Below are 26,085 nucleotides of genomic sequence, written 5' to 3'. Positions count from 1 at the left end.
TAATTATAACAGACCACAAGCACCCAGACTGAGCCACACTAGCCACAAAGTCACTACACTGCAGTTTTGACTAGAAAAAAATAGAAGAAAATCACCTCTGCAGTAAGTAAGAAAAAAAAAAGCAGCTCCAAGTTGGCAAACTACTACATCTGAAAAAACAGAGATGGACACACAGCTTCATTTTGGCCAATTAAACTGAGGAGTCTAAAAGTCTTGAGTGAAAACCTTGGAAATTTCAGCAATGATGTGCATTAATCAAAAAAAAAACCCAGATTGTGAATACCAACCAACCAAAGGGAGAGCTTGAGTTTTAAGAGACACCTTAAGTGTCCAGCCAATGCTGAAAGCATTTAAATTCTGGCAGCTTCAGAAGTGAGTGCCAGCTTGAATTTAGATCCCTGGATACATTCAAAGTCTTTCAGTTGCAGTTTCACTAGAGTTTAATGAAACCATACACCATCAGATCATTATAAATAAAGTTTTTTTGAGCTCAGAGGAAGACAGTACTGATGGATTCATGATCTGTGCTGCTGTAATAGAGCTAGCAATAATTTTGATGTATTGATTTATTTTTTATTCAAAAAAATAGATTTCTGTAAGGAATGCCTGCTCAGGAGCTTCAGCCAAACTGAACACTGTATGTTGCTGACATTGTCACTATGCTTTAAGTCAATTAGTAAGACTGGAGCCAGATGGCTGAAAACAACCAAAATTACACAGTACATTCTGTTTATTAGTTAGGATTATTATTCAGGCCATAATTGCTTTTAACAGATTATTTATCATTATTAAGATTACAATGATATGCAAGAAAATTACAAAATTAAGAAAAACATGATTTTTCAATCGCATCTGTGCCCTATTCTGTACAAAACTATTCTTTAATATCTGGACTAAAGAATTTAAAAAAAAAAAAAATTCATTAGCCAGACACATGAATTTTGGGACTGTAGAGAGATGCCAGCACTGGGAAGTTTCCCAAAGCTGATTTTTGCATTGCTGCTCACCTGAGCTGCTGGGAGCCTCTCTGAAGGATGGGAGGATCCTCAACTATTCCAAGACTGCTTGGACCCCATATTTTTTTTTCAATAAAACCCCTTTGAAAAGGACAGCTTGAAGTCCTACCTCTAGAAGAATCATTCCTCCTGAACTCCAGGCAAATGAAAGAACATAGATGGGCAGGTTTAAAAGTGATTAATAACAGAGAAATCAACTGGAAGAGGCATTCTGAACCTCATTTCTAAACAGCAGCAAGCACACTGCTCCAGCATAGACCAGAGCTTGGCAGAGAAGTAATCATTTTTTTACACCATGGATACCAACATACCTGGCTCTGTCCTTCACCAGCTGAGATGGATCACTCTGATGAGTTTTTCTACACCACTCTACTTCCACTATTTTTTTTTTTTTTTTGGTTTCTCACTCATACAAGCACCATGTCAAGATAAAGAACGCTGGATGCTTCCAACCATGAGAGATCCACCACTTAGGAAAAGGCTCCTCCAAACTGCCTCCAGCATTACCAGTTTGGGATATTTGAATCCTACAGCTCTGAACCCTTAAAGGCATAAATCCAGGTGCCAGCTGCTGGAGATCAGTGATATATTGGGACTGAGAAAAAGGCAAGTACTCCTATCAGAGCTTACCCTGGAGGGGAAGAGCACAGGGAAAAGTCTATGACGTACAACCTCATGTAAACAAAAGTCCTACTCCTCTGATGCTGGGAATATTAAGCTAAAGAAAAAAATCTGTGCAGAACAGGTCTCTTCCTCTGCCACGAATTTTAAGTTCATAACTGAAGTCAAGGAACAACGAGAATTCAAGCTGTGTGCATCCAACCTCTTAAGCCTCTAATTTAATATACACACAGTATATTATCTGGAGATTTATCTTTATATCCTACAGCCTTTGGGGGCAGTTAGGTCTAGCTGTCCACCAAACCCCCAAAATGCTGTCTGCCACACTGCAGCTGCACTTCAGCTTTGAAATACAGTCCTTTGCTAGGAAACCCAAGTGTTTTGACATTATAATAACTGCACTCAGCCAACCTGTAGGTTTTTTAAAAGTACACTTTTGAAAACTCTTCTGCCTCTTATTCACACACACAATTCAGCATCTCATCCCACTGACCCATGGTATTCTCAATGCTTTTGGTGGCTGCTAGGCTGGGTTTTGAAAACTTTCTCTTAAAAGAAGGAATAAAAAAAAAAATCACACTAGTAATATGCATAAAGTGTCCTCTAAAATGGACAAAATATGAGGCACCATTAAGAAAAAGGGCACCAGACAAGAAAAGCATCATCCTTCCTCACCCTGATCCTGGCCATTAAGCTTTGGACAGAACAGTGAGGAATGGAGGGAAGGTGCAGTCTGGCTAATCAACAAGTACATCATGCAGATACCCATTAAGACCATATTACATTTTCCAAAAGCCATATACTTCCTATGTTACTTCATCTCCCCCCACACCTACCTCCTCACTGCCCTCCACTTCTAATAGCAGTAATGACCTTGGCACACTGCATTTTCTTACAGTTATTGGCTGGCTGGTGTTAATGGCCCTTGGCTACACCTTGAGCCATCAACACCTCCCAGACAGTCATTAATCCCAAGGAAATACCCTGCACCTCAATCATTATTACTTAATTATCTCCACACATAATCTGCAGAGCTGTAACACCACACCAAAGGACTGACTGCAGAGTTACGACTGAGAAAAAAAAAACTTTCAAGTCAAAAGACTAAAGACTGCAACAAAACCCAATTAAAGGCATTTTAACATGCTAATAAATAAAAGATAATTATTTTGGGCCTGAATAGCTACTCAAGTAAGCAAAGCAACTGCTTTTGGCTAAGCAGAGAGTTTGAGTGGCTCCCCATTAGACAATACAAAGCCAAACAAGGCTCAAACCCAATCTTGTACTTCAGCAACAAAGTGCTGCTTTTAAACAGGACATACACTGCATACACAAGTAACAGGATTTGCTCAGACTTCGAAGAAGGTGCACACTCAAGGGCTGCACACAGCAACAAACAGAGAATCTGTGACATCCTGTCAATTAGGGCTGCCCCAAGCAGTGCTTCATCCTCCTACACAAGCAGCCTGCACTGCTGGAGCTCCTCCTTCCAGCTCCTTGCTCCTCTCACATATTCCTGCCATCTTCAGGGCAGATCAGATACCCTCTGCACAGCCAAATACTATTAACTGTGTTCTTACACTATCAGAGTCACCCAAAGTGAAGACAGACCTCATATTTCATGTTGCTGCATTAATGTTCCCATCCCAAAGGACACCAACCTTCATCACTGGCTAATTCAAGCCCAAAACCTCTTTCATTTCCTTCCCTGCTCCTTGAGGACAATGAGGAAGCAGGTTTGGGTAGCAGCAGAGCAGAGGGAAGATTAATGGTCTCGTCAAAATAAAATACAATAAAAGCCTGATCCACAGAGGAAGATAAGCTTGAGGAAACAATTCAGATGAAGAGGAGACCTGATGATTTAAACACGAGACTCAAAGGGAAAGTGATGTTGATAATTATGAGAGAAGTATCTTTTCATTGCATGGGCTGTTATTAGGTGGGATAGGAAGCAAGATGACAATCAGAGACTTCATAAATCGGTCAGCACGGCGTGTTGCTGCTCCTTGGCATTAAGCAAACATCTGCCCTCACCTGCACCAGCACGGGGAGACAGCAGGCTCCTGCAGGTTGCTCGGGGCTGCCTTTCCTCCTGGCTTGTCTCCTTCAACCAGTGAACTCTGCTGAGCTAAAAATAAGCATACAGCCTGCAGACAGCATCTTCCAGACCTCACCTTTCCTCCCCTGTGCTTCAGCCACCTATGTGCTACAACCTGACAAACAGGCATTTCAAAGCTATTTATCGATGCTCACAGTAGCAGAAAAGAGACTTGTGCATCATGCTGCCCTGTTGTGCACCTCCTTCTCTTTCCCATAATGTGGTTTTTCAGTTTGGGTTCGGTTTTATGGGTTTTTCCTAACAAGGATTTGCCCATGCCACTGAGTTCTCTGTTTCTTCCTCTAGGCTGGCTACCACCTGCCCTAATAGATGCATAATTAAAAGGAAAACCACTCCAGGTCACTGGCAAGCTCATCTAATAGAAAACAAGGGAGGCAATCATTTGGCCCAGGGAAAAACCCAACTCATATGCCATAGTATGGACCACCATCTGTTTGCTAAATTAGCAGCAGAGAAATATCAGCATAGAAATGACTGACACCAATTAGTTTTTAAGGAGTTTGCCTTTACACAGAGGACACTTCAGCACCTCACTGAAGCTCTCTCTGTGATGAGTGGCAATTTCTGTTTGACAGAGATGCAGCCAAACTTCTTGAGCATAAAACCAGTCACTTACTAGTGATGGTTTTTGCCAGCATATCCAATTTAATGGAACCAGCACCCTCAGTTTTCATTGCCTCACCAAGCATTCATCCTTCTTGCAGGGGCACTCAGACTCTCCTCTCCAGGCAGATGTTCAGCCTCAAATGTCACAAAGGCAGGCACATACCTAGAGTAGCTTCTTAATTCACTGTGATTAACCAAATTTTGGTGGAGTAAGGAACTGTCACAAGCTCTGCCTGGCTCATTTAAAACAGGGCACAGAAATACCACCCCTGATTTATGTCAGGTCAGAAGGCTGCAGCACCTGCTTCCCTTGGCAATTCCCACTCCAGCCAAATCCTCCCTACCTGGGGTAGAAACCTGGCCACTTCAGCAGCTATGTGTCAAGCCCCACCTTCTCATGCCTCTGGAAGCAAACACATACAAGGAGCACCTGAAGTCAGGACCACCTTGGGCATGAACATCACACTGCCAAGCAGAAAACAGCAGCAAAATGCAAAATGGTTTGAAGGACAGGTGTCTGCCAATAAAGGCAGGAGCTTCTCTTTGAAATAGAAAATGTAAACCCCCTCTCTTCAAATTATTAAAATTTTGAAATTAAGGGGCTCTCAGGCAAAGATATGGGAATTAGGAATAATAGTTCTTTACTAGGAAAATTAAAATAGAAATACAGTATTACAAAGAACAATCCCAAAACCCTGACAGAGTCAGAATCCAAGCTAACACCCTGTCAGTCAGTCAGGGTGTTGGCACAGTCCCATTCAATGGTGGCTGCATCCTCCTGCAGTGGCAGATGTGGTTCAGCTGGAGCAGTGCTCCTGGAGAAGGTGCAGTTTTCCTCTGAAGCTCCAGGGATGATGTGGAAAGGTCTGGCTTTCCTCTGGAATCCAGTGGAAAGAAGGTACCTTGGTGTCCAAAATCTCAGTTTTTATCTGGGTAGGAAAGGCTTGGCTGCTCCCCTGGCTGGAGCATCTCCCAGTGGGATGATGGAATTTTATCAGTCACACAGTGGGACTGAATGGGCCAGCAGCAGATGAAATCTTCCTGGAGGGAGGATGGGCTGTGGGAAGATAAAGATGATTGCCCCAGCTGGTTTAAAGATGGCCCATTAGCAGATAATATGTGCCAGGAGATCAGGGTCACTGCCCCACCTGGCTCAACAGATGGGGACAGAACACACATTGCTGGCCACATCCTGTACTGCAAACCAAGACAACTGCTCACCACAACACAGAGATAATGTAGCAGCTCAGCTGCTCAGCTCCATCTTCATGAGGTATAACCATCATGCCAACTTTCTCTCTAATGCTCCCACCTCAAACTAAAATCCAGGTGCCACTGTGCACAGCCTACATTGGGGGGAAAAAAGTCCTTGCATGCAAAATATCTTTCCATAAGAAGAAAACAGAAGAGGAGTGGGAACCACGGCAGGGAAGAAGTGGCTGACACGGGGGTATGCCAGTAAACCTAGGACCAGCTATGAGCATCACTGCAAAGCCCTCTTCAGTTGCCCTGTCCAGAGCCACAGTGAGAAAATACAGCTGAGGAGTGGGGCCTTTCTTCCTCTCCAACCTGCACACATCAGTAGAGTAGAAGGCTCACCACAGTAAATTAAAACAAGGATGCTACTCAAGCAAGGAATCTAATTTTGCTAACTAAAATTGTTACAACAGCTGTAAAACAAAACAACATTAAAGAACACAATACATTTACTATTTACAACTTCCCATTGTATAGAAAAGGTCGTCTTTCTCCAGCACTGCTTATTTACCTAGGGGTAGGAAAACCTATAAATACACTTGTATTTCTCCTAGATTTGTATTTTTCCAGTGAATGCACAGCCTCTGTAGCACACCCTGTGCAGATGGTTAGGGCTCAATACCATAAAACATCCAAAACCCAGACCCCATCACTTCCCCTGCCCATACACAGCACTGGGGTGTTGCACAGGTGCACACATATGCTGTACACTGACTCTAGAGATGTCCTGCAGAAAATTGCAGACACAGTGTGTTGTGCATTTTCTACACCCAAGCAAAGCTGTTCCGCTGAAGCAGCAATCAGAGAGGCTCCTCTGCATGCCCAAAGCTCCTATCTGCACTCATCAGTGAACTGAAGGAAGTTCCAATACTGCCTGTAGCCCTGCAGGCCCACACAACCACACATCTTCAACCTCACAGGGCCTTTGAACTCCCAGCAAGTGCACTTTTAGGAATTTAGAGTCACATTTTAATTCTTCACTTTGACACATGATAATGTTAGCAATTAGTACTGTGAGAAAACTGCTTCCCTCTCTCTTTGATGTTTGTTATTTTTACACTGATTGTTTTGCTGAGAGAGGAATTTTGATTTCACATTATTCTACAGGGACAATGGAGAAATATCTAATGTAAAACAAAAAAATGAATAAAATCACCCATGAAGCCTAATATGATACTGAGAGTTATATCTGAATGCCTTTGCATCACATATTACCATTACAAGGGTCACTTAACAATCTCAAACATTCACTTCCCCACCCACCCCTTTTGCAAGAGATCTATTTTTATTTTCGCTTAAGCATCAGAACAAGTAATGGGCAAAAGTTTGAGGAGAGGCTGTACAAAGTTCCTGAGGCAAGAGCTCATTAGTGACTCACCACGATAATTAACAGCTAAGCTGACCCTGTCAGGAGTCAAAATGCATTTTTGTCACAGAACTGGAGCGTGTCTGCAGAAACCTCATGACAGCAGTTCAAAACACACACACAGGTGGCACCCTCAAAAAACACCACTAACCATGAGGGGGCTTCATTCGTGTTAGGACATCAGTATACAACAGCAAATAAGGAAAATAATATCTGTGTGATGCCTTGATATATTTCCCTCAGATATTTTTCAGGTGTCAGCTGTAATAAATGAAGCGTTTACTGGGTGCAGACGACACTTTAAACAAATCAGTGCAAGTCCCTAAAGGAAACAAGCAGCAGCATATTCGGTAGTATTTCATCATTTCGGAGCTGGCAGAACGAAGCTGACAAGTACACAAGATAAATACTTTGTTCTGTCACGCTGTGTCATGTTGGAGAAAACATAAAGTGTTATATGACCTTTGGAGGCGCAGCCCATGGAAGCTTTCCCTCTCGCTTCCACGCCGCTGTTTGCAGCAGGGAAAAGAAGATAAAATAGGAACACCCCTCCGAGGGGCTGCCCTGCAGCACCTGCAGCTCAAGGGATTTCACAGCCACCTTCTTGGCAGAGGTTATGCTGCCAAAGTGTTAAGAGGGAAGAATTGTTGGAGCAGGAAGCAGCACCACTGCACCTCCTGAGGCTCTGCAAAAACAACAGTAAGGTGCTCCTCACAGAGGGAAAAGAAATAAGATGGTGCAAGTTAATTATCATTGATTGCTATTTCCCACAAACAGAAAAAAGTATTCAGTTTGTTTCCTTCTGAGCATAAGAAAATGCGCCCTTTTGCTCCTGATAGGATTTAAAAGCAGAAACTGGGCTGAGCAGAAACCAGCCCCGCTGCTCTCAGTGGAGGAGAACGACTGTGGCACAGCAGCTCAACCCAAGGGCGATGCCCTCTGCTCAAAAACCACTTTATTTTGCCAGACAAAATCACGCTGGGACATTATTCCTTCAGCAGGATGCCCCAGCAGCACCGCCAGTTCAACCTAACCTGCACATCCCCACTGAGCAAGCAAGCAAGGTGTGAGAACTGTGATGACACAGTAAAGCCTGAACCCTGCACTGACACCCACAAAGGCTCTCAGTAATTTTACACTCATTCCAGCCAGGCTGAACTTCCACTTTTTAGATATTTTTAATTTTTTTTTTTTTCTTCCTGTTCCAGAAAATCCCCCAGGCTCCAAGTTCTAAGGCAGGTAGGGCAAGCAGTGGTGGGAAAGACAGACATGATATCTCCATCAAATTTTTGCATGGCAAATTTTTACATACTTGCAGCCTCACTGCAAGTACTTTGTGACTGAGGAAGGAGAACACTGAAGCATTTTGGGTAGGTGAGCAAGTATTAATAAACACCTTTGGATCCTGAAGCACGGTGCAATGGGTGTTTATAAGCAATAAAGCTGCCTGACAGACCCACCTTACAAAAATATCCCTGCTATCCTCCCACCTGCCACTACTATACCTCACTGACATTAGGACAGTGATTTTTTTTTTAAGAATTCCTATTCTGAAAGTGTAAGAAAACTAATCCAATGAAATAGATATGGCTGCAAAGCCATAAAATACAAGCTAGAAAACGCAGAGCTGGGTTTAACACAAAAACTGGTTTTAGGTATTTTGTGTTAAAACCAAGAATCAAATATATAATTTTATTTAAAATAAATCACTATGTCTCCTCAAATAACAGTAATAACTAACTGCAGAAATTGTATAAATCACAAGTGTGACAACGTTTTGACACATTTCCCCTCCCCTTTCTCCCATGAAAGACAGCAAGCAACAGACCATCCTCATTATTTACATTGTCACTTTCATGTAACAAACCCACAGTTACAGAATCTCCAAAATAAATTATATTTATTTACATCAACTTCCTGGTTTTCATGCTGTATCTAATTACTGTGAAAGACACAAATAGATAATTAAGCTATTTGCAGCTAAAGTAGACTGGAATTACCAGTGTAAAAAGATAGGTAGTGGAAAGCTGGCTCTCTGGTATACACAGTAAAAGGCAGTAATACTGAAAGTGGATAAGGTAAAAGCACATCTGTAATTATTAACAATATGCCTAACATTTTAGTGTCACATTATTATGAATTAATTTGACATTCATTATGGTTGCTCTGATCATAATGAATCCATTTGCCAATTGCTTTGCCTTCAGATAAGATTCCCATGGTTCCATCATAACCCAGTCATTAAATGTTAATTAACAAAAGCTTTACAATGAGACACTGGAAAGAATAGTTAGATAACAAAACAAAGTTGTTTGACCTGCTAAAAAAAAAAAAAAAAAAAAAAAAAAAAAAAAAAAAAAAGGGCAGACAAAGAACCTCTTATTAATTTTTCACCAAGTTCCTTTAAGAATTAGATTTTGGATGGCTGTAAAGCAGTTTACATCTAAGTGCCCCAAATCCTGGCACTTGTGGCCCAGCCTGATTCTGAAGCTACCACAGGTGTAACTAGGCAGAAAAGAAGTGCTACCCAGAGAGGCTGCCCAGCCATGAAGTCCAGAACAGAGAAACAGCCATCTTCACATCCAGGGGAGTTCAGCACAACATGGGCAACTTCTTCCCAGGCCCCAGGGTGAGACAGAGAGCAGTGGCCACCTCACCTCCTCATCCCAACCCAAACCTGGTCACAGACACGGGGCAGGCAGCATCATGCCAGCAGTACACGTGTTTATCCTTCTCCACCTGCAAATTACACTGAATGATGTTTCACTTGCCACATTAACTACAACTGTGTGGCACTCCATGTTAAAGAAGAAAAATACTCAGTAGAAAGAAATGAGAGGCAATCCAAGTGAAAATTTATTGTAAGCATCCATTAACCAATGTTGAAGTGTAACAAAATACTTTCAGAAGTACACAGGGTATCTACAAGAATACTAAAAGGCTTAATTATTTTTACTGTTTATACACTGAATATCAAATGAATTTCTAATAAAGAAACAGCTGCAAGAAAACTTTATCTCACAAAGAAATAGAAGGAGCATGACAACTGCTTTTACTGCACATCTTCCCATTCCATGGATCTTGGAAAGTGTAGAGGAAAGGGTTAAGTGTCCCACTCTTTTAATATTGAGGCTTAAATATAAAACAAGCTCTTTTCTTCCCTGCATTTCTGTCCCAAATCTATGTCTTCTATCCTGCTCCCCCACTTTTCACCAGACCACCCTGTGTCGCTGCTACTCTCACTGAAGTTTGGGATGGTGCCAACTCCTTCCCAGGGAGCATCTCTGCCCCTTGCCAGTGCAAAGGGCTGGTCAGCACAGGCAAAATCCCAGCTGGAGGCTTTGTGTGGTTTTTGGGGATGTGGCACCACTACACGAACAGGATGTCCTTCACCAAGGCATGCAGCCATGGATGCAATGCACATGGATTTCTTCTGACAAGCTGACAGGGACCAGAACCCTTCCCAAAATCAGGAAGTGAGCTTTCCTGCTACAAGACCTGCATTTTCTTACAAGGAGCCTTGACCAGGCACACTGCTGGGGGAGATAACTGAGTGCAATTTCACCAACACCTCCCCTGCTCAGCAAGGGGCAGGGCCAAGAACTGTATTTACTGCAGGATGACCCCAGCAGATAAAGATGTTGGGCAAGTGAAGCTTGCCTGAAAGGGCTCCTAAAAAAAAAAAAAAAACCAAAAAAAACCCAACAAACAAAACAAACAAAAAACACACAAATAAACCCTAACCAAACATTGTGTATTCTCTCTCCTCCTGCTTCATCCTTCCATCCTCCTCACCTTGCCATGGGAAACCACATCTTTGCAGGCAAGAGCTCTTCTCCCATGTCTCCAGTGCAGGCCTGTGCAGCCCCATAGAGACAGCAGCAGGCAACAGAAGGCAGACACACAGACACACTAAAAGGAACACCAGCACTGTGCTCAGCAGTAGCCTGATGCTAACAGGGTGTGACAGCTGCCATTCTCCTTTCCCAGGCAAAGCAAAGGAGGGGTTTAGCCATCCCAACCTGCTGGATGCCCCAGCAAAGCCAGGCTGCTACAGCAGGACGAGCAGCTCCCATGAAAAGCTACCAGGAGAGGGGTTGTAGAATGCTGGATCCAGACCCACAGAACCCCAGAGCCAGTGGAGCTTGCAGTTCCCAGTCCCTAGAAACTTTCTGGCTGTCCCATCACAGAGACAAACAGATGGAGAGTCCACACAGGCACCTGCTGATATAAAACCCCAGCACTTAATAACCCTATGAAAGTAATTTTTATTTGGTAGATGTTTTACTAACTTCAAAAATCAAACACCCCAATGAGACAGCAATAAAGAAAAAAACATCCACAGATTTAACAGCAAGAGTTACAAACAGAAAGATACATAAAAGGAAGACACAGGTTGTCATACTTCATGCACTCTGGGCTGCACAGTTTGCAGTAACACAGGCAATGCAACTCCAAAACTTGAGTGTCTCACTGGTACACTGCTTCCTGCTAGTACCAGAGCAACTGCAAGCCAAGGTCAATCCTTTTCTTTAATTCCCTTCTTTCTCACTTGGTTTTTTTTCTTTTTTCCCTTGGCATGGGAAGAGAGCTAAGCTGTTTCTGCATGGATGCAAGGTGAATGAGGCTGTCGCTTCTCATTGCAGTGCTATTTATTACAGGTTGCTGACATAATACAGCTTCCCCCAGTGCAAAGAAAAAAAAAAAAAAAAAGGCAGGCAGGACTTCTTGAGCATTGTCTCACTCGCTTCTTTGAAAGGAACATGTGAAGAAGTTTCATTTATTTATACAGTGATCTTACAATGTAGATGCATCAGCTTGTTTCCAGAGACTTCCAGCTGAAAAAGGCAAGTTTCCTTGTTAGTAGGAGGTTTAAAGAATCCACACACACAATAGAAGAAGAGAAGAACACGTCAGGAAAAGAAAGTGCAAGATTAACAAGACACACTGATGAAGAAAGGATAAAATTATACTGAAATCAAGGGTGGGGAGAACAGGGGTCGCTCCTGCATAAGCCAGATTCACTGTAAAGGGAGAAACAAGGTAATAAGAATTGAGCTCCACATCCCTGGCTGGTGAAAATCTTGCTGCAGCAGAAGACCCATTCCCAAAAGAACATCTGGTTTGAGAGCTGGTTCTGGCCTCTCATCAGCAGTTACTCCCAATTTAATTCATAGTTTCAGATGAAAAGATTTTATAGATCTCTGTTCTGTCTTGAGATGAGCTTGCCTAGAGCTCCATGCAATAAATTGATGATGAATCAATTTTCCTGCGCTGTGCTTTGTAGTCTGCTTTTTTTCATACAGCTCTGAGAGCTGTGCATAAAATACCTCATTCCTTACTTGTTTTTTAAAGATAGGCTAATGTCTCTAAAGATCAAGAATATCCACAGTCTATTTTTAGATTGCTCACAGTAAGCCAAAACTTCCCTAATAAAAACATTTTTTAATTCACCTGCAATATTTTATTACGTGGCCAGATAAAGAGAGAAACCAATCTGTACCAGAGGCAGTGGAAGTAGCAATGGTGACTCAGGAGGAGGCAGAGTGACCCACACACTACTGTAAAAAGGCTCTGCAAGCTCCCTGTGGGACTGGCTTTTTTGTGGGACCCACAGTGGGGTCGAGCCTGCCAACCCACAGACCCCACAGTGCTTTAAGTCACAGCTCCAGTACAAGATTGGGAAGAGAGCAGGTCTGGAGTCCTCCTGGATAACACTCTTTAACCCTTTCATCTACCTTTTCCCACAGCAGCACCTGTGACAAAGCACAGCAGTTGCTATGGAGCAAGGGGAGCTATTAGCTCCTCTGTACTAATGTAATATAATTAGTATCATCATTTCCACAGCACATTATTTTATCCCTTCTTATCCTGGAATGCTTTATGGGTTTAAACTTTTACTCAGAAGGCTGTCCTCGTGAAGCTGAACTGCTACCATGGACAAGAAATCCATGGCTTTGGAGAGCTTACAAGTGTTCAAGACCACAGCAGGAAAGAGAGCAGGTGGTCACCAATGGACACAAAAACTTTTCTAGCAACATCTTAATGCTCTGGGAAGTCCCACAATTGATCACAATCACAATCACAGACCCAGCAGTTCCTGCCTGCAAACCCCTGATCCAGCTCCCACCCTCCCCCAAAGGCTGAGGGGTCCTACACAGAAGAAAAAAGAAAATGCAATCACCCACACTGGAATTTGAAAAGACTGCCTGTGCATCCCACAAAAAGTCAAAGGACTTTCAATTTACCAAAGCTGCCAGGACAGAGCTCAAAGAGCCTCCTGTGCTCCGACACCACTCCCACTCCTGGCTGCCTCTTTCAAACACCATATGGGGGCAACCCTCCACCTGTGTTTTTGGCTGCTGGTCAACTACTGTTGCTTTTCTGATGCCATCTCCCCCATCCTTTGTGTGTGTGTAATCCTCATCAAAGCTACTGCAAAGCTGCAAAGAAGAGTTTTGCAACCTCTCTTTTATAAGCATGTAAGGCATAAAAGATTTTAGTTTTGCATACAGCAACCTGTAAATGTTCTTTCTCCCCATAAACTCCCACAAACACCAGCCAAAATGAATTCAATGCCACACAGATAAAAATAAAATTAAAATATAATGCTGGAGTTCTGGGCTTGGACCTTTCCACCATTTTTACAGCATTCATGCTAATGCAGCATGGAAAGGAAAAGCAGCTTGTTAGCTTTTGCTCTCTCTTGCAGCTCAATTGCCAAGGCTACCCAATACACTTGCACTCTTGTTTGCTCTCCTTTCTACCATATCTCAAGCTGTGAAATTAATATGCAGAGAGGACATAAACCTCTAGCTCAGGAATAAAAAGTGACCTTAATATGCTCCTGCTTAATCCTTCTCAGGCTCAGCGTACCATCGCTTTGGGAAGACAGCCCAGCACGAAACCAAGGTGCCACCTCGCCCTTCAGTGAGAGCATCCTCCCCACACGTGCTCTGGGAGTCCTTGCAGAAAATCCCTCACTGGGAGGGAGCAGCACAGCAGCAGAGGTACCAGACAGCACACTGCATCCACACTTGGACCACTAGCCACTGGAAGCACTGATCTGATGTGCAATAACCATTCAAGCCTGCTGATTCTCAGGGAAAAGCTGCAGGGTTTGGCTCAAAAGGCCAAACTTCTGCTTCTCCAACCACCTACACAGCAGCACCCACACAGGCTCACCCCACAACACCACTGCAAGGAAAAACTCCATCCAAAGCAGTTAAAACAAGAGAGATATTTAACTTATAATGCCCCCTTGCACTCCCCACTGCCCCAGGTCAGCTCTGAAGGCTTTGCCTAGCCCATGGTTTCAGCTGTTCAGAGTTTCAAAACTCTGAGGTCCCACACAACAACAACTGAAGGTTTCTGCCAAATTTAATTTTTCACTGAGCCCTAAAAGGTGCACAATCAGATGATACCATGGGTGGCAGCAGGCTCCCTGCTCTAGAACAACAACAGTATTTCCTGCATCCCAGCCTGGAGAGAAGCACAAGCACATACCTCTCTAAAGGCACAAACAAGTACCCCCTCCTCAGAAACAGCACCAAATTTTGATAACAAATCACCACCAACTGTATCTGGAGGCTGAAGCCTACACACATTGAGCCAGTTACACAATTATTCTGGATTTTCAGGAAAAGGAGAATTAATGTTCAAACACATGGAGTGGAAATAGAGAGACAAAAAGCCTTGCCCATGCAAGCACCCAGGGACCACAGGAACAAGTGCTTGAACTAACTGCAAAGTGATGACTGTATTTCTACAGATTCCTCAACTGCTGCTTTGAACTCTTTCACTGAAGTGTTTTGACAGCATACCAGACAAAAAAGGGAAAAAAGTAACTCTGAAGTGTATGTGAAAATACACACGAAAATATACAAATCAAACTATTTTCTTTTGCCACTGTGAAAGCATCACGTCAAATGTCATTAAAACATTCCAGAGCAATTCGTTTGTGCACATGTTAGCAGTTCTTAAATTTAATATATGCATGGGTGTAACACACACATTGACTTCACAATCTTTTCAACAGTTGTCACAGATCTGGAGCACATCAAAAGCAGAGCCCAAAGGCACTGGACTTACTCAGGAGCTTGTTTCTAACACTGAGGTGAAGACTAAACCACACCAGTCTCGTGAAAGGGAGACACCAATGGTAAGGTGTGACAACACAGCCATCTCCAGAAAGCTGTGTTTTCTACCATGAATATTCCAAGCCCAATCTGCAAATAAGTTAATTTTGCATGCAAATGGCTAGTTACACATCTAACTGACCATTGGTGCAAGCAATTACACGTGTGATTACCTGACTGCATAATTGCGTGGGCCTAATTTTGAAATTGGATCTTACATTTTGTGTTGAACACAAATGCTCTATTTAATAAATAGATGTTGAGCAGTTTTGAAGCCCAGTCATCCAGACCTACTGACTCTAAACCAAATATTGAAAAAAGATGCTGAAATGTGCATTGACACAAAAAAAAGAGCATCATGTAACCCTGGTGTAATGCAGTACATGGCCACCAAACTGAGCCACAAGTTTCTCTGCTGAAACTTCTAGTCCTTTAAATTGCAACTGAAAGCCAAGTATCTGTACAAACAGGCCAGGTATCTTCATCAGAAGCACCGGAAAGTTCCTCATTGTAATTCTTTCAGTGAAAGACTTCTGGGGCTTTCTTGCGACTCAGGATGTATTCTAGGGAGGAAAATCAAAGTACAAACACATTAAAAGAAACCTGTTCTTAGCAAGCTGGGCAGCAGCTCATGAGTACAGTTTCATCAGACAAATCCTGAAGATAAAGCAAAATCCAGCTTTGAATTTTGAGGTGATGCAGGGTTTTGTGCACATGCTCCAAGCAGTTGATGTCCCAGGCCTTCGCATTGCTGACCTCTAGGGAGAGATTTTTATCTAAATTTAATAATTTTCAACTATTTTCAGCCAATCGTAAGGAGTATTTTTCTTTTATGGAATAATCCTAAATACTGTCAATTTTCCTGTGCATGTCAACCACAAGTCTCTATTTTACATGTCAAGCAAAAGCTCTTTAAGATTAGCTGTCAGAGCCTGTGAGTTTTGGCCAAATATCAATTTTCTGTGTGGATGACGCATTAAATTTAAGATTCTTGTTGCTACTGGGGGCAAAGCAATATAGCAATTACCAAGCTATTTCTGACTTACAAATCCATAAGTAATCATATTGCTGGAAACCCAAACTTGGTGGGAAAGAAATTAAGTAGAGTGTAAAAAACAAAAACTACCACTGAAGTAGTCGCTGCCACCTCCCTCAGGATGTGCATCAGCAGGAAAACCTGATATCACAGCCCCTGAGCCACAGACACAGGGAAAAGCAAATCCAATTGCCCCAGAGAGCCAGGGAAAAGCAACTCCAATTGCCCCAGAGAGCCAGGCAAAAGCAACTCCAATTCCCTCAGGACTGCATTTTATCCACCACAACCACACTTAGACCACAGAAGGTCTGAGGCAGCCTTGGCTCTTCTCTGCCCTTCCCTGATGCTTTGGAACCTGCCACTGATAGTTTTCTTTATTACATCTCCACATGACACTGAAATCCTGTGTTGTGTGGCACCCAGATATACCCTCCTTAATATTACTAAGCCAGGCTTGTGTGATACAAGAAATGTTGTAGCACCTCATACTGATTACTCCCAAGGAAGGCTTTATTTTACCTGCCAGAATAAGCCTCATTGTGCCACCAAATCAACAGGGGGTTTATTCCAGATATTCCTATAAAAATAGGCATTCTGCAGTCCATATTAGTTCTCAGGGAATTTAATCAACTGCTGTTTTAAGGAACACACGTAAGATGAGCTTTGGTGATCTTCTGCAAGAGTCAGCTGGGACCCTAAGTAACCCCAGCACTTTGGCTCACATCAGCACTACCCAAACCAAGGAGCAACAAGGTGGGTAGCAGTGCATCCCTGCATCCCTCCTCCTTGCTGGCATTGTTCCAGTGCTCATCCTCCACCAGCCTGCAGCAGCACTGCCTCATAAAATACTGAAACACCATCCCTGCCCAAGGGAAACACCAGTATTAAAGCTCAGGACAAACAATGAAAACCTGACCCCAAAAAAACTGGCCCCAAAAGGCAACACAAATAAATCTAAACCGGACAGGTGCTACCCAACACAAGGGCCTGGTCACCAGTGAGCCAAAAAAGATGGACTACCAAAGACCGACGTCATTTTGTCACATCACTGAAAAAAACAGCCAGACTAGATCCAAAAAAACCAAAAGGAAACACATAGCCTGCAACAATTTGGACACTTCTAACACAGGAAAAGCCCAAGGTACAGAGTGCTGGAGGAGAAGGCTTACATACACAAGGACATGATCCATCCAGAAATCACACACACTCTATAGTCTTTATTTGGAAAAAGCCACTGTTTGCCATGTTTTGTCCCATCTCCATGGGCCTGCAGCACAAGTAGGATTATTCAAATTGACAGCAACAATCTGGGCAATATTGTTTTCCAGTATCAAAGGACACCTACCCAGTAACTGCTGTACTGAAGCATGAGGCATAGCCCACATATTTTAATGCCTTAACCACATGTAGTGGCAGCAATTGGACCAAAGCTATTAAGCCTTAATGAACCAACACTCCTATAGCCAATTCCACCAAGAATATTTGCAAGACATTGCAAACCCACAATTCAACCAGCCCCTGTATAAAATACTACAAAGGATTTTAAAAAACCCAATCACTGGAATTTTCCCCTCATTTCTTAAGCTACATGAGTTTTGACTTTTCTCTGCATGCAGACTGGGATTCTCGGAATTCCAGATCCTGGGATTAAAATTAACACAAAGAAATTTGCAGCAAATAACACTGTGTGAATCTGTTTGTTAATCTTCCAAAAACAGAAGAAGAAAAAAAAAAAAAAGGCAATGTTCTACTGTCTCCAATCTTTGGCTACCACAACAAAGTAAAAGCTTCCTGAATAATCTTTTATTAGCAATTTTATTAAAGGTTCAAGCTGAACACCAAAAACCCTTGGGCAGTCAGAAACATTCAGCACAGACCTGATTTTGTTTCCTTTCTAAGAAGCTGGACCAAGCCAGGGAAAATGTGAAGCACCACTACAGTTGTTGGCTGCTCCAGAAAGAACCCCCCACCTGTGCTGCAGGCACCACATTACTTACACAGCAGCTGCTCATTATATCGTGATATAATGAAGTTTCACAGTGACATGTGAGGCAACACTAGAAACAAACCTAGCCCAGGACTCCAGTGTGTTATGCAGTACGAGGGTGACATAAATGCCATACAAGTTATCACCACTATTTATAGGCTCTAATAATTCCACATTTTTCTCATATGATCTTCCCAGGTGACACCAGGTGACAGTGCATGAGCTGGCAGCAGTTTAAAACATGTTGCACAAGAGGATCCAAACGTGCATGATTTTAACAGCAGCTCAAAACTCCGGGAGACAAAGAAATACTCTAAGCTGAGAAATCCAGGGAGAAACTCACAGTGGTCCTCCTGTGGCTAAAGAAACAGACAAAGGAAGAGACAAGAGTGGCAATGCCTTTATATTTATTTTGAAAATTTCCATTTTCTCTTAATGGGCTGTTAACTCCCTGGCTCTGGGAGGAACAACTCCCAGCTTCCACCACCAAAGCCCCCAGTGGAATGGGGTCCCCACACACCTCACCGGCTCCGAGTTAGCTCATGGAAGAAGGGAAATGGCAGGGATCAAACCTCAATTTTCTAAACAGAATTAGCTGCCCACCATTCTGTTTGCATATCAGTTTCTCCTGTTCACAATGTGCTAATTCAGGCAGCAGCCCCTGCGGTACAGAAGGATGGCTTTCAAATCAAACAGCTACACGCATTATTTTTGCCTCCGTCCTACACAATTCCATGGCTTTTTCCATACACTCCAATGTGTATGTCCTCTGAGCATTATTAATAGCTACTGAAGAATATTATCTGCCTACCAATCACTTCAGCTTCCTACTTAATGGCAAGTACATTTTTAGAGCATCAAATATATCAACGGGGACAATGGTTGCTAAATTTGAAGTCAACAACAACTGGAAAACGTTAGCTACTTCATTGGTATTTTTACATGCTTGCAGAAATATCTCTTGAAATAAATGAGCCTTTTTTTATCCTTTCAAAGAGATAATAAAATAATACTGAATTCTAAATACTGTCACATACCCTCAGCAAACCACAATTTAAATTTGGACAAATACATTTTTACTGCCAACGATAATGAGCAAAAATAACTACAATTCAACTTTGCATAGTGGATTGGATGACAAAAAGACCACCTTAAAAATGACAGCTGGCTGGCAGGCAGGCACAGTGCAGCCGATGAACACTCACCAGAATATGGCCAATCTTGGAAAAGGGGTTAAAGCAAAATAATTCTTAGGAGCAAATGCTTATCATTGCATCTGGCTGCGACATTAACCTTAAAAGACTACTAAAATATTCCATTAGCATACTAACCATGCTACATAAACTTTTATGTTTAAAATGTTCAATATTTCAACGTAATTTCAATTAATGGAAATTGAACACTGGGATATGTATCAAGTTAAGTGTAATGGTTTTTTCTTCCCGTGCGTGCACAAAAGCAGCTCCAACCTGCCACGGGAGCCATGTCCACAGGAGAAGGTCCTCAGCAGGTCTCAGGGCTTCAAACGAGCCAAATGCTGCCACAAATCTCTTCCCTGCACATTCAGCTCTGCACACCAAAGTTATTTAAGCAGATGCTGAAATGCAAAGCATGCAAACACATCTGCAATATCTGCTCAGAGACCTCAGCAAGTGGCACCTGCCCCATAGAAGAGGCGTTTTAGGGAAAATGGGAGACAAAGGGATGGAAGCACCACTTGGAGAGTCTCAGCAGAGACAGACAGAGCCAAGTCAAAGCTGAAGTCAGTAGGACAGGCATAGGTCTCAAAGCTTTATCCAGTGTATCACCACCAGCCTGGGACACAAGAACAACGCTACAGCCAAGGCTGTGTCACTGTTTCACAGTTTTGGGCTTTTCCAACTTTTCCATAACCCAGTTTTGTTAGAGGGGTTTTTGTTTTTGTTTCCTTACAGCATGCAAGCTTTTTTATTCCAGCTCTCTGTGCACGATCCATTTCCTCCATGAATCACAGTCGGGAGGGGCAAGAAAAAGAGAGGTCAGGTATCATGACTCTGTTTAAGAGACATTTATTAGGCAGTTTAGTCAAGCAGCTGCAAGCAAAGGGTCACATAATGCCTTGCAATGCCACTAGCCTCTCCACATGAATTGAAAGCCCATCAGCAGCATGTCCACAGCCCAGCTTCCCCTGCAGTTCCTCTGGGAATGCAGCCTAGGAGGGAGACCTGCCTGCCATGGGACAGCTCAGACCCTGGTACCACAGCCAGCACTGCTCTGAGCTTGGGCTGGTCCCCAGTGGGATTTTGGAAGGTTTCTGCAAGCTCTGTATTTTTGTAAGATGAGACACAGGAGCATGTCACCATGTGACAAGAGCCCATGTTGCACTGCTGACTTATTAAGAGATTAAGAAAGATCAAGTTATAAATGCCCATTCAGTTATTGTACGTGTAGCTGCACAGACATGGGGAGACAAAGGAGTTGAATGTGAGTATAATCTTAGAAGCTACAAAAAAGGACTTTACAGGAACACTATACAACGACTGATCATTTTTTTATAGCTCAAAAAGAACTGTATCTGCTAAAAGTCTGATGCTTACTTTGCCTTTTATTTACTTGATTTTCCTACCTTCTTCTTTGTCAGGAGCTAGAGTTTATAGGCTTCAGGCATGGAAATAAAAAGAAGTTACCACCAGAAAAGAAAAATACTTTCTGGTACTCTTTGCAGTATGAACTTATATATCCCTCATATATATTTATATTCTTGGTATTCAGCACAAGCTTATGGTGTGACCAGTATGTGCTCCTGCAGTTTGAATTATTGACTTTGCTGCCCAAACATCAGCCAACATCAGACCCTCACGAATCACTGATGCACGAGCAAATATTCATCTGCCCTGGACTTTGCACACACTTTATTCAAAGTGGGAAGAAGGACAAGTTTCCCTGGCAGGCTGGGGGAGAAAAAAAAAAAAAATGAAAATAAGGAGATATATATAGCAGCAGCTGTTCAAAGACTTCAGGAGGCTTGGCATGTGCCCATATGCCCAGCAGAGGTAGCGGACAGTGGAAATGAGACCATTTATCACGTGGACACACACAGCTCATCACAAGGGAACTGGCACCGAGCACTGCTTAAACTGCTCCTCCAAAACAAGAAGTCGCTAAACAAACATTAACTAAAGTTGCTGAAATGATGAATCTTTCTGGCAGATTGCAGTACTCCCATGGGATAATTCAGCTTTGGCTACGTGGGCACACATAAAATCCACCAGCAGCCTGCACTTGTTTGCAGAAGCAAAACCTTTAAGTCAGTGAAAATCAGAGCCTGTTGCACACTCCGAGGACTTGTCAGCACACAAGTGATTCACGGGAAACCGCTCGGCTGCACTCACCTCATCCTGCCTTCGCTCCTGCCACAGTAAAACCCAAATCCCAGGGACAAGTCCCCCCTCCTTTCCCAGCAAAATTGCCTCAGTGCATTGAGAGCGTGTAGAGCCCACAAGGACAGACCTGGCTTAGCTGTTTCCACGGAGCTGCCATCACTTGCCCATGGTTTTAAGAGCACAAACGCCTGGTTGCACAGCACTAAACCCCAGTCTGCAGAGGCAGGACACAAAGTTCAGAAGCTTCCAGCATCCTATTGCCCCACACCAACCCCCATGTACTAGCTCACCCTTACTGTCCTGAGGAAATCAGGAGAGGGGTTGTTGTCACGCAAAACAGGAAAAAAGAAATGAAACCTATGGGCTACATCATCTTTTTGAGCAAGTATATGTACTGTAAAAGGACCATCTGATCTAAGCCCATGTATCTTCTATTTTCTTTCCTAGTTTATCACAACAGTTCCTACACCATTAGGATGAAGCACTTTATTGCCAGTTTGAACTCATTCACCTTCAGCATCCAGTCATCAGTCTGGTACCCACTTACTGTTTATATTAACAAGTCCTTCAGAACAATTCACCTGAGCTCCTCTGGTTGCTCATACTAAGCACCTCAGTGTTTGGGTCACTCTCCCAGTGTGCTCTTACACCTCCCCTGTCACACACGCAGGGGCACAAGAGGTGAGGACAGGACTCCAGGGACGGCTGATTCCCTGCTAGCCACCTGAAAAGCCACTCCTCAGCCTGGGAAAGCGGTGTGGGGGAGAGCTGAGCAGGAGGACCAGAGCCTGGGAAATCACAGCCCCAGCTCCGGGCGGTTTGTCCTCATGCCGGGAGCTCCTGGGGGCTGCTGCCACCTAGAGATGCTCACAGAGCCCGGCTGCGGGCTGGCCACCCCGCACAGCCCACCACCACCACCACCACCACCCCCCAGGAAATGCTCAGCACCCACCCCTGCAGCTCCCCAGCTCTGGCCAGTGACTCACTGAAAGGTGTTCCTCCAAAAAGCCTCTGGAAGATGTGCACGCTCTGCGTCACAGGCTGTGCTTCCAGATACGGGGAGAATCAACGCGCTGTGGTTTGCTTAAATTTCATTTAAAAACAAACAACAAAAAAATTTAAAAACCCAACCAAACTAAAAAACTAGAAATAAACTGAAAACTGGAATAAAACATTAAATTCCATTAAGGTGTGTGGCTAATGCCCTGCTAGGAAACTGAGGGTATGCATCAGAACAACTTGGCATTACGGTCAGGAGTGCAATGCAGCACTTGGGGTCACACAGGGTGTTGGGCTCTTTTCTGCCATGGACCAAACGTGTCTTTCTCTGCTCCCCATCCCACTTCACTACCGTGCAGGCTCAGGAGAAATGCTTCCCCTTCATGAGCTGCTACTGCCAAGTCTCATTTGCTTTACTCATAAGGCATGTATTTCAGGTCCTTATTATTACTGTTTTCATGTTAATTACAAGCACAGCTCCTCGTGCCAAATTCCATACACATAAACATCAATTACCATCTCTTTTTTTAAAGGCGAAGTCACAACTCAGTCACTGGGGCACTCGGCAGTGCAGGTCCCAGCAGGCACAGAGCCTGCGTGGTGCAATCCCGTGCTGGAGCTGCCCCAGGATCCCTGGGAATGCCACCAAGAGCCAGAACCAGCCTCCTCTGCCCTGCAGCAGCGCTGTCCTCTCAGGGGACACGCAGGGACAAGCAGAGATGTCCCCACAGACACCTGAAGGGCTCTATGACACCCAGGAGGGTGCTGAGCCCACAGCAGCACCCGCTCTCCTTCGGTAAAAAGGGTCCAGAAGGAACAACCCCCGTGCAGGGGCCAGGCCCTCTGATGACAGTGACAGGCTGAAACTGACAGTCAATATTTATCGTGCCTTTGGAAAGGCACTCAGAGCTCAGCCTAATTTTAACCATGAAATAGACATCGTGGCAGAATAAACGGGAGAGGTGCCAAGGAGGGCTGTAGCAAAGGAGAGGAGCTGCATCTCTCTGAAGGCGTGTGGCATGTCCTATCCAACATGGCCCAGAAAGGAGTAAAGGCATGAAATTAAAGACTGCCCATACATCAGCCTGAACATGCTTCTCACTGGGAAATAAAGGGGAAAAAAAAAGGATATAAAAAAAATACCTGCAAAAATATTTGAAGTACAATTATTCTCAGAACAGCTGAATACTTCAAACAGGACTAAGTTAATTTGGCTGTAATTATTTAACAACTCACCAACCCCACATATCAGAAAATGGAGTTAATTTATCAGCTATTTTCAAGCAGAACAAAGACTCGCCAGCTTCCAGGTAACAGCCCAAGCTGTTTGGCTCACGTGACCCCGACTGAGCTGTGCACTGCAAACATTATATGCCCAAGCACGGAGACAGAAGAAATCAGAAAACCCCAACGTGTTTACATATTTACACACAGGATAATGAAATCAAAAGTTTGGCCAACAGCTCGCTTGCACAAGCAACGGCATCACCATCTCTCTCGATGCATCAAAAATGAGGGTGGCAGCCCCATCCTATTACCCCCAAAAGCCAAGAGAGCCCAAATTCTGGCGGGTCCTAAATACTACTTGCAAATCATGGCTCTCTGTCCAGCCTGCCTTGCTATTCCAGCAAGCACCAAGTAGCAAGACTCAATCATTACTAGCTGCCTAAACCCCTCCAAATAGGAAATGTCACTCCAACCCTTCTATTTTAATAAACGGATTTTCTGTTCTGCACAGTGCAGGGCACAGAGGCTTTTCAGCAGCACAGATCCAGGAGGCTTCCCCAGAGACGACAGGAAGGCAGGCGAGCAACCCTGGACCGATGCTTTTTATTTTCACTGGAGAATAAATCCAGCAGTGGAGAGTCTTTGCGATCGTCCACGCCAACAGCCCGGTCCGAGCGGCAGGAAGGATTGCTGGAGAGCACGGGAGCATCCCAGCGGGGACGGCTGCTGCCCAAAACCGGGGCAGGCTACAGGAAAAGTGCAAGACTTAGAAAAGTATCAAGTGAGGCGAACAGTCAGGCTGCGTGTAAAACGGGGAGGCAGGCAACAAGGTAATACAGTGAAGCAGCGCCTGTGAAACGAGGAGTGCCATTCTTCTTCAGCGGGGATTTACCGATTCAAACCGCAGGAAGAGAATACACAAAAGAAAGCGGCAGCCCAGCATTTCACCCCTCCCGATTTCGAGGGATAGGAAACAATCACACCGCGGAGAAGTAAAGTGCGCCCCAAGATCAAAAACCGCCTTCAAAGCAGGCAAAGCCAGGACACGCTCCTTTCGCTTCCCACCGAACGTATCCTTCTTTCTCTCTGTTACATAAAGCCTCAAAATATAAACTAAATTGTGAGAACGAGGAGCTGTTGCACCAATACCGCCCAAACAGCATAAATTTTGCATCACCGGGGAGGGAAGGGGAAGAAAAAAAAAAAAAAAAAAAAAAAAAAAAAAAAAAAAAAAGCGAAGTTACGAACACTGAAGAAATTTCCTTTTAATGTTTTATTCACAGCAAAGGGGCGATGCAGCGGGGGACGATCCCCGTGCCCTCCCCGGGCGACCGAGCCGGCACAGCTCGTACTACGGCGGCAGAAAGCGCTGCTCGGATGCCAACAGGAAAACAAAATTCCAGCCAACGCTGCGAGTTTCCCTCCAGAAAGTTAAAAATTCCGGGCAGAAAAAAACGCCTTTTCCAGCGCTAACTTCCAAGCCGCCTGTCCCTGCCTCCCTCCCCCGTGCGCGAACGCCCGGCGCGCTGTTGGCGCGGCGGGGCCGGGACGCGCACGGCCGCACAGGTGCACGGGGCGCGGAGGCGATGCCGAGTCCGGGAGCGCAGCCCCGTCGGGGCGGCGGCGGCACCTGCGGGGACGCGCTCGGCGCCCGCCCGGGGCTCGGGGACAGCGAGCGGGGGACACGGAGCGCTGCTGCGCGGGCGATCCGCGACCGCTCCGCTTCCCGCGGGGGGTTGTCGCCCTCTGGCCGCCGCCGCCGCCGCTCCGCGGGACCCGCGCCGAGTCCCGCAGCCCGCCGCCGGGCGCTGGGACGCGGAGAAGTTGTGCGGAAGGCGCCGCGCCGCTCCGGCCGCTCACCCACCTGCCTGCGCCGCCGCAGCGGCCCGCGGGGCCCCGGCCGCCGCCGCCAGCACGCAGCAGCTCCACCACAGCAGCCCCCCGGCCGCCGCCGGCATCGCGCCGCCGCCGCTGCCTCAGCGCCGCCGCTGCCTGGCCGCCGCCATCCCCCGCGCAGCCTCCGCGCTGCCGCCGCCGGCTCCCAAAAGTTGCCGCCGCCGAGCCGCCGCCCCCAGCGCCGCCCCTCCGCGGGCGCGCCGCGGCGCCGACGGGGCGGCCGCGCCGCTGCCGGGCCGCGGGGCGCTGCGCCGCCAGCACGCGCGGGTCGGAGCGGCGGGAGTGCGGCGAGGAGGAGGAGGAGGAGGAGGAGGAGGAAGGAGCGAGCGGGGCGAGGGAGGAGGAGCGGCGGGACGGAGCGAGGGGGCGGGCGGGGGCCGGCGCCGTGCGGGACCGCCCCGCGCGCCCCCCCCCCCCCCCCCCCCCGCTCCCCTCACGGGCGCTCCGCACCTGCG

At 45.1% G+C, this 26,085-nt stretch overlaps 1 protein-coding gene across 2 annotated transcripts in view; it reads right to left on the bottom strand.

Annotated features, from left to right (window-relative positions):
• The window catches only part of ERBB4 (erb-b2 receptor tyrosine kinase 4), a 525,424-nt gene extending 499,714 nt beyond the window's left edge, over positions 1-25,710 (bottom strand). For both annotated transcript variants that reach the window (XM_056496724.1, XM_056496723.1), the window contains exon 1: positions 25,599-25,710. In XM_056496724.1, coding sequence (XP_056352699.1) covers positions 25,599-25,692 — 94 coding nt within the window. In that variant the 5' untranslated portion in view covers positions 25,693-25,710. The remainder of the gene's footprint in view (positions 1-25,598) is intronic.
• Between the last annotated feature and the right edge of the window lie 375 nt (positions 25,711-26,085).

The sequence above is a fragment of the Oenanthe melanoleuca genome, chromosome 7 (assembly GCF_029582105.1).
Source record: "Oenanthe melanoleuca isolate GR-GAL-2019-014 chromosome 7, OMel1.0, whole genome shotgun sequence".
NCBI classification, from domain to species: domain Eukaryota; kingdom Metazoa; phylum Chordata; class Aves; order Passeriformes; family Muscicapidae; genus Oenanthe; species Oenanthe melanoleuca.
This window is presented reverse-complemented; position numbering and strand designations above follow the sequence as displayed.